The sequence below is a fragment of the Gossypium raimondii genome, chromosome 3 (genome assembly GCF_025698545.1).
Source record: "Gossypium raimondii isolate GPD5lz chromosome 3, ASM2569854v1, whole genome shotgun sequence".
NCBI classification, from domain to species: Eukaryota; Viridiplantae; Streptophyta; class Magnoliopsida; order Malvales; family Malvaceae; genus Gossypium; species Gossypium raimondii.
Window position 1 is genome coordinate 11,128,156 of NC_068567.1, and position 9,407 is coordinate 11,137,562.

The 9,407-nt window shown below is 33.5% G+C and overlaps 1 protein-coding gene across 1 annotated transcript; it reads right to left on the minus strand.

Annotated features, from left to right (window-relative positions):
* Positions 1-2,288: 2,288 nt before the first annotated feature.
* LOC105797152 (probable receptor-like protein kinase At1g11050) lies at positions 2,289-4,492 on the minus strand. The gene has a single exon (XM_012627090.2). It carries the CDS (start codon positions 4,377-4,379, stop codon positions 2,538-2,540), a length of 1,842 nt encoding a protein of 613 aa, XP_012482544.1. The 5' UTR covers positions 4,380-4,492; the 3' UTR covers positions 2,289-2,537.
* Positions 4,493-9,407: the final 4,915 nt, after the last annotated feature.

Sequence of the window (9,407 nt, forward strand, 5' to 3'; positions counted from 1 at the left end):
AAACCAAGAAAGAATTCAGCTCGCAACCGTCAACCACCTCGATGTAACACACATTCTAACCGGGGATTGAATTGATTTACTTTATTATTATACTTCTCATGTTAACATTGAAATAAATATCAAAACATTTTTATTGTATCGATTTTGTACATCATTATGTTTTTAAATAAATATTTATTTTCATTAAAGTTGGTCTTTGTTATCATTTCATAATATTAAATCAAGACTGTATGTGAACAATGGAAGAAAGTTGTATAATTTATTGATTTGTATTGTACGGCAAAAACGCGCGTTTAAGATTACAACAAAAATGATGTTAATGATGTGTTGTACTTGTATCATCCATTCGATGTGGACATGACGGTATTGTATGGCCCAGGTTCCTACACCACTCGCAAAATCTCGGTTGGTTTGACTTCTCCTGAATATCCATGTTGTCACGTATCCGAGTCGACGTCGGTCGACTTTTTGGCTTGCGACGTAATGATCTATCGGGTAACAACTTAAATGGAGCGCTCAATATAGGCAACCACCTATATTCATCTAGGACCGGTGGGAATATGTTTCTCCACACGTTCTTCTGTTTTGACCTCTCGAACAGGAACATATGTCGACGTCCAAGGGCCTTTATCTATCCTTAAAAATTCCGCATATAACTCGAGAAATGGTGATCCACTGTCAATATGCGTCTGCACCATGAGAAAATTTTCAGTTCATCGACAACATGATTTGACCAGTTTAACCATGTTGAAACAAACATGTTTGAGCAAGTTCATTTATGATTGCGAATCAACTTGATGTCCAAGACAGAGAGAAGTTGGTACTTGTTGTTAAATGTCTCTTATAGACTCGTAACGGAGCCAGGCTGATGAGTTTGAACCTTGGACTTGGTTTTTACGACAGCAATTAGAGCTTCCTTGGTCGGAAGCATTCAGTTTGTGAAAAATAATTTTACTAGTTATCTGGACTCTAGTGAGTTACGTTGTTCTAACATTCATTTTTCTTGGAAGTGCTCATGTTAAACGCTTATCCAGACATGACTATGAGAATATAACTTATAAAATTTTAAACATATCCATAATGGACACATACCCTTATCAATCACTAGAACTTATTAGAGTTTTGAGTAATATAGAGGTTGAGTGTCAAATATGAATATGTTTATCCAAAATAGATATACTTAATTTTTTTTTCCTTTCTAAGTTTTTCTTTTCATATATTTGGAGGATCATTCCTAATAACTGCTCTTAAATTGTTTTTATTCGAGGCAGTTTCTTGTTCTCAGCTGGATTACTTTGTGAGGTCAACAAGATTTCAGGAGTGATAAGTGAACCAAAATAAGGAGGCACTGAGGTGAAACGATATTCCTTTTCTCCATAACTGTTATCTGATTAGAATGTTACCTTTTCGTGCTATAAGGTTTAGATGTATTCAACAATCATCAGTGATTGAACTTTGAAATTGTCTTGCGGATTTTACTGTTAGTCACATGTTTTGGCTCCAAGTTGAATGAAGAACTTTGAGAATTGTTATTATTTTGTTGTCCATTTTTGCCATGTTTCCATTTGTGCTTGCTGTAGTAATTTATGCAATCAATTGTGTGCTTGTTCATGCTAGTATCGCTTCGTCCATAGCGATGTGAACATAGGTTGATGAACTGTAAAATGATGCGTGTAAGCTATATTACTGTGATTTCAGAGTGAGTGAATGTTAGATACAGGTAAGTTAGCGAAGATTATCAATGCACCATTAATTGTCAATACAAGAAAGGTATTATTTCTTATTGATAAGAGTTTTAGTTTTATTTATTTTCTTTATTATATCAGATATTAAAAGTTTTAGTTTTATTTATTTTCTCTATTATATTAGGTTTTTATTTCTTTCATAAACTTCAAGTTAAGAATTCTATTTTGTCAATTAGGACTCTTTCCTTTGTTATTAACGTTCTATAAAAGGCTGTCAATATGAAATAAAGAGGTAAGCAATTATTTTATAAAAAAACGTTATTTTCGGAGGGGGTTTAGTTAAAGACGAATTTACTTCTTTGAGTAACCATAAGTCGAAGTAAGAATTCTTCCTCATTTAGACCCGTGACTAGATCCTACGCCAAGGTGCATAACATAAAAATATCAAATATTGCACAAAAAAACACATGTAATTAATTACTTTTAATTACTCTAGAAAATGTCTAATATTTTTAAGAATAACTGGACTTCTTTGACCTCATGGTTAATTGAAACCAAGGAAATCTAGAAACACAAACAAAAAATTATCTTTGCAAGTTTGAATTGAAGAATCACAAGTGACTTGTTTGATTGGAAATTTATGAACAATACAATGTATAGCAGCAAAAAATGTTGTTCACACTATTAGTTAATCAATTTGACTAGTTACCATATCCTTTTTCTGCAGAAGGAAACTATATTACTTTACTTTTTGAAGAATAACTACATGAACTAACTAGGGTCTAAATTTAACCCTGAATGAATCAATTTTTGGGTTTTTTTCCTAAGCCTAGCCCCAAGAATAGAATCAATCTATACTAGAGACATATTTGAGTTATATTTTGATGCATTACTTGTTGATGCAATTCTTCCCAAGGATGATTTGAAGGACTCATGACTGAGTGGCAATGGCCTATCTGGTAACTTGGGAATGTCAATATCACCTTCTAACATCTTGAGAGCCTCTGCAATTTTTGGCCTGAAAGCTACCATTACATGTGCACAGAGAATCCCAACTCGAACAAACCTTTCCATCACACCTTTCGGTCCTTCCTCTCTTATCGATTCATCGAAAATTTCCTGCACGTTGCCTGATTTCGCAAGCTTCCACGCCCAATCTGTGATCATTAGATAGGATGAATTTGATGTTTCAATCACTTTTCTTCCACTCATGATCTCAAGGATCACAATTCCAAAGCTGTAAACATCACTTTTCTCTGTTAATTGTCCGTAGAGTGCATATTCAGGTGCTAAATAACCATGTGTGCCTGCAACTCTGGTGGTAAGATGAGACTGCCCTTCCAAACTCTGCTTTGCCAATCCGAAATCTGCAACCTTCGCTTTCATTTCCGAGTCTAATAGTATGTTGGTGGCTTTTATGTCTCGATGATAAATCGATGGTTTGATTCCATAGTGTAAGTAAGCTAGACCCTGGGCTACATCAAGAATTATGTTCTTCCGTTGAGGCCAACTCAGTTTTTGCCTAGTGAATTCATTGAATAGATGGTCACCAAGGCTGCCATTTGACATGAAATCATAGACCAGATATCTTCTTCTGCCTTTCATTATGTCACTCGTAACACAACAACCTCGGAGCGAAAGAAGGTTCCGGTGTCTGATTTTGCTTATGATCTCGACTTCATTCGAGAAATCTTCGTCGCCTTCCAAATCCAAATCAAGGATCTGTTTCACAGCAACCAAAGTACCATCTGCAAGTGTTCCTTTGTATACAACTCCATATGCACCTCGGCCTATCAAATTCCTCTGAGAAAATCCATCGGTGGCTCGTTCGAGCTCTGATAAATGAAACCATTTGGCACCGGAATTCGGCAACACACTCGCCCTGAAACTGCTCACAAATCTTCTATGTGGAGCATTTCTCTTGTTCTTCTTATCCCATTTCCTATACAAAATTATCAGTGCAAAAGCAACCAAAACACCAACAAAAGCACCCAAGAAACCAAATACCAATTTTAACACGGTTTCATTGCTTAATTTCCTCTTTGATTTCTCATTAACAGAGCTATCCAATGGCAAGCCAAGTATGCAACCAGCTGCCCCTGGATCTTTTGGACCAAATTCATTGATTACACCAATGGCATATAAAACAGTGAAATCAAAACACTTAGTGGAATTTGGATCAAGACTAAATAACTTTGAGAAAACATTGTAACCAGCTTCAATACAGGGTCTGCAATTCAAACCAGTCACATCACCTTTACAAGCAGTATCTAATGCAGTGACTGGACCAACTTTTTGAACCCAGTCTTGGACTGTTATAATCCCAGCGCAGTTTGATACATTGCTGACGAATTGGGTGGAGTTCTTAAAGCAAGAAGTGACCAGAGATGGATGGACGGACCTGGCCGCAACCTGGGTCTGAAAACCAGAGAGACAAGAAGAAGCAACCGTGGGATTCGGCAGCTGAAAAACGGAGGTCTCTTTAAGATATTGGGCCATCCCCATGCCGAAGAGACTGATGAGCGTTTGGCAGCACTGGTTGCCTTGAGGGTCGAGACATGTGGTTTGGTTCCATGGGAAGGTTTCGACGTAACTTAGATCGATGGGGCATGAAGAATCGTTTGAATCAATGGCAGAAGTGCTGGAGAAAAGGGGGATGATGAAGAAGAAGAAGAAGAAAAGGTAGTTTCCCATGGTGAGTTTTGTTGTATATGATGGTGAAAATCAATGGCGGCTTTGGGGGACATTTTGGAGTTGTTTTTGATCGTATAAAGGCTTTGGTTTTCAGCAGTGAATTATCAATATTGGCTGGCGCTGGTCAAACTTCACGTTTCGGCTTTTGTAATAGTTTATTAAGAGTTTTGACTTTGATTGGTCAAGTTTTGAGCACCCAAGTAAAATTAGAGGTGTAGGTGTTCATATTAAATGTAAACTTTGTTTTATTATTTAAATTTATTAAGATTAAAAAAAAACCTTGAAAATTGTGATTTTACGTGTTTATTTTTAATTAATACCACATGTACATTCAGTTTAACTATTGACCTCTTAACAAAATGCATCAAAATTGAGGAATTACATATATGCATAAAAAGCATGCATGTCTATCTTGATGTTGGATGGAAATCACCCTTTCACCAATATAAACAATCAATACACTATAGAGATGATTAATAAATAATTTTTTCTATTTTATACTTAGAAATCTATTTAAAATAACACTCAATTTTATGTTAATATCTTTTTTTAATAAAGCACCCATACTACTATACATCTAATAAACTTAATTTTTTTGAATAATCTCATTATAAGTTCTAATCCTATATGCTCTTTTTTTAGCATAATACCTAAAACTATCCATATCCCCTCCTAACCTATAAATAGGAGGATAATGCACTTCAACGCACTCGAACTCACATCCTCTTGCACCGGAGACAATACCCATACCAATTGAATTAAGACTTAATCGATAAACTTAAATTAAATTTAAATATCAATTAATAGATATAAATTAAATTATAATAATACTTAAATGTGAATACAATTTGTAAGTATTACAACTATGTCAATTTAATAAAATAGTGAAAAAATATTTTCATCAATTAAAAAAATTTCAAACTTGTATTTATATATATACTAAACCCAACTCATCCTAAAATAAAAAAAAATGAAAAATATAAAGTTAAAAAACAATTGAAGGTAGATGTAGCCCTAGTGTCAGTCAATATACCCCTAAACCGAAACAAAAGCTTTACTCTTTCTTTCGCCTTTGTTGTTGCTATGGTTAGTGTTGCATTTGTTCTAGTGTTCTCTTTGGCTTTTCTCTCAACTCAAGCCTCAACTTTTATTGCCACAGGCTGTCATTCCAAGTCTTAACTTTGGCCTTGTAGAGTGTACCTCACATTTCGAATGAAACAGAGTTGATGTCGTGATGAGGAAGAGCCGACGACACGACACATCACGTCTCGACAAGAAGAACCCATCATCCCGACAAGCCGAACGCAACATCATAATGTAGCAACATGTTCCCCACTTAATCGAGTTTCATTTTATTAGGGATAAACCCAGACGAAGAAATTGAAAAGATAGAACACAAATATTTTACGTGGAAACTCCTCCGAAGAGGATAAAAAATCACAGGAAAAAGATAATTTCACTAAAACAACAAAAATTAAGAGTAAAAAATATGGAGATAAAACTAAACCTCGAAACCCAAAATAAGAACACTCAAAACATAAACACAAAGTTCTCTGAAAGCTTGTAAAAGCTAATACCTAAATTGTAATGGGTAATTTTTCTAGGGTGGAAAAGGTGTCTATTTATAGGCTAAATTTGTAGGTCAAATAATATTAAAATAACCTACACTACTAAGAGTTTAAGTGGGAAAAATAGAGTTTAACTGGGAGAAGAATAGCTAAAAAATACGAGGCATAACTCCAAAAATCTTCACCTTAACTCGTATTTTCACAACACATTTCTTGCCAAAGCCCACCACGGGCTTATCTCGAACTATGCAAGATATTAAGTGAGTCAAAGTTGTGTTTAGAAGCTGGAAGTCTTCTAGTATTTGACTTGTACACTGCTAAATCAAAACTGACCCAGGTCTGGTTTCCATGAATGCAATGCCCTATCTTTTCAAAACTTGCATCCAAAAGAGAACCTCTTTTATACGAAACGATCATACCTTTTTCCCTCCTTTGATCAAGTTGTCTTCGCTTCAAACAAGTTAACTTTGACTCTTTAACAGACGAGGGAAGTCTTGTTTCACCGGTCATTGTTGATCCTTCCAGAACATAAAGACTGCCAATCTTTTTACCTTTCATCAAAATGAGAGCCCTACGAGATACATTAATGTTGTTTGACTCGATGTTAATTCTACAACCCTTCGAGTCCAAAATTCCTAAGGAGATGAGATTTTTCTTTAATTCAAGCACATGTCTGGCATTTGATAGTGTCCTAATTGTCTCGTTGTACATCCTGATCTGAATAGTACCAATACTAGTTACCTTACTGGGTGAACCATTCCTCGTGCGCATAACTCCACTTTCAACTGAACTGTATGTAAAGAATCATCCCTGTTGGGACACATGTAGAAAGAACACCCCAAATCCAAGACCCACTCAGACGTAAGCTTAGAGATTTCACTTGTTGACACCAACAAGAAATCATCACCAATGTCATCGGCCAAATTAGCACCAGCTAAATCTTTCTCGTTGCTCTCAGCAACCCTTTTATTTTATAGTTTGTAACAACCTACATTGATGTGACTAACTTCTTACAATAATGACATCTTTTGTCTTGTTTCCTTGATGCTACGAAAATCGAGGCTTGCCTATTTGACTTGCTATTCGAACCAAACTCATTGTCTAGTTTATTTTTACTCAACAAATGACTCTTTACATTTTCGAATAAGAGATTATCTCTGCCATAAATCAGGGTTTTCCTAAAAAACTTGTATAAATAGTGTAAAGAGCACAATAATAATATAGTCTAATCTTCATCGTTAATCTGAACCTCAACATTTTTTAAATCATTCAAAAAAGTAATAAATTGACTGATTTGATCTCTAAGGTGTTCACCTTCGTTCATACGAAATGTGTACAACCGTTGTTTCAGCACTAATCAGTTAGCCAGAGACTTTGTCACGTAAAGAGTTTCTAACATTTTCCATAAGGTGAATATTGTTTTCTCCATCAAAACCTCTTGTAACACATCATTTGCTATACATAATTGAATCATGGATAGAGTCTTTTTATCTAACCTATCTCATTCTGATTTATCCATGTCTGCAAAATTTTTCTCTGTAAGGACCTTTTCAAGATCGCCTTAAATCAAAATTGTTGTCATCCGAACTTGCCATAGATTGAAATTTGTGATGCCATTGAAATTATCAATATCAAACCTTATTGTCGCAATCTCTGAATGAGTTAATTACAAAAATTGAAATAGCTCTGATACCAGTTTGTTGGGGATATACCTATTTAAGCAATGAACAAGTAAAATAACGAAGAAATTGAAAAATTGAACACAAATATTTTATGTGGAAAACCCCATCCGAAGAGGATAAAAAACCAAGGGCAAAAGATAATTTCACTAAAATGGCCAAAAAACTAAGAGTACAAAAGATAGAGATGAAACTAAACCCCAAAACCTGAAATAAGAGCCTTCAAAACGTAAATACAAAATTCTCTGAAAGCTTGTAAAAGCTAATACCTAAATGTGTAATGGGTTATTTTTCTTTTATGGAAAAAGGGTCTATTTATAGGCTCAATTTGTAGGTTAAATAATATTAAAATAACTTACACTAATCAGAGTTTAAGTGGGAAATTAATATTAAAATAACATACACTAATTAGAGTTTAAGTGATAAACTAAAAGTAAAGTTTAACTGGAAGAAGAAAAGTCAAAAAATACGAGGCATAACTCCAAAAATTCCCTAGTTAAACTCTGTTATCTTTTCCTAATCTAACTTTGATTATTCTAGAGATGTTTTAATCATATTTGTACACGAAATTCAGCCTATAAATAGGCCTCTTAGCAACCCTAGATAGTTTAGAATAACAACATCAAAATTAAGAGAGAGTTTGTGTGAATTTTGGAAAAACTTTGTATTTTAGGTTCGGGGTTTTGTTTGTTTCTACATCTTGTACTCCTCTTTCGGTTTTTTGCCGTTTTAGTGAAGTTTTCTTTACCTGTGATTTTTTATCCATTTCGGAGAGAGTTTTTTCATGTAGATATTTGTTTTCGATTATTTCAATTTTCGTTTGTGTTCGTTGTATAATTCAACTTCAACCTCAATAGGTCCGATGAATATTATTGTTATTTAAATGTGTATTTATTTATTTCCTAGTTTTTCTTATTTATTTTTTAATTTTTTATTTTAATAGTAAACCAGTTAGATAAATAATTAAATCAGAATGGTAAAAACCATATAAAATATTATGTTTGTATTAGTATTTATATATTTCCTTGAAAGAGGTTGTGGTTGTGATAAAGATTTTGTTTCAATAATAAAGTTTAAACTATCGAGCGTGAGAGTTTACATTTCGATTGTTTTCCAATGCTTAAATAAGATCTAAAAGAACGGTTGATTCTGATTTAAAAAAGTTTTCACAGGCATAGCATTTTATTCTTTAAAATAATAATTTACTTATATTAATAATTTAAGCTTATTTTATTCTTTAGAATAATTAAAAAAATGTAATTTTTATAATTAATGAAATGGTTGAAGAGAGTCTCCAACTACCTTATGACAAATGCTTGCTTAAATGCATGTGATTGAGTAGGGGAAACGTGTTTAGCGGATGCTGTTTGTAAGAAAGTATGTAGGAAGCAAGTTAGCCAATGCGGATGACTCTTTTAATTTCCTTTCCGCATTTTATATACTGTTATTTCTGTTTGATTAACAGTTATTTCCGCAGCAAGACACGTCTCACCTTGCACCATCTAAGGCTTAATTAGTTTATTGAAAATCTTAAACGTATGGTTTGAATTTACTTAATAACACATAAAATATATATCATATTAAAATAATAAATAGATTAAATTAATAATATAATAAAATTTAAAAACATAAATATATCAAAATAATAATATTAAATTCACTATAATTATTTATTTTGACTTTGTCATTAATTGTGAGTTAATGTTGAGTTGACTTATGACACTAACTCAATTAACAACATTATTTATATTTGAAATCCTATCACAAATTTAAAACACAAA

What these genes read in the sequence shown, in the direction of transcription:
- LOC105797152 (XM_012627090.2), bottom strand. Translation starts at nt 4,379, where the DNA reads ATGGGAAACTACCTTTTCTTCTTCTTCTTCTTCATCATCCCCCTTTTC.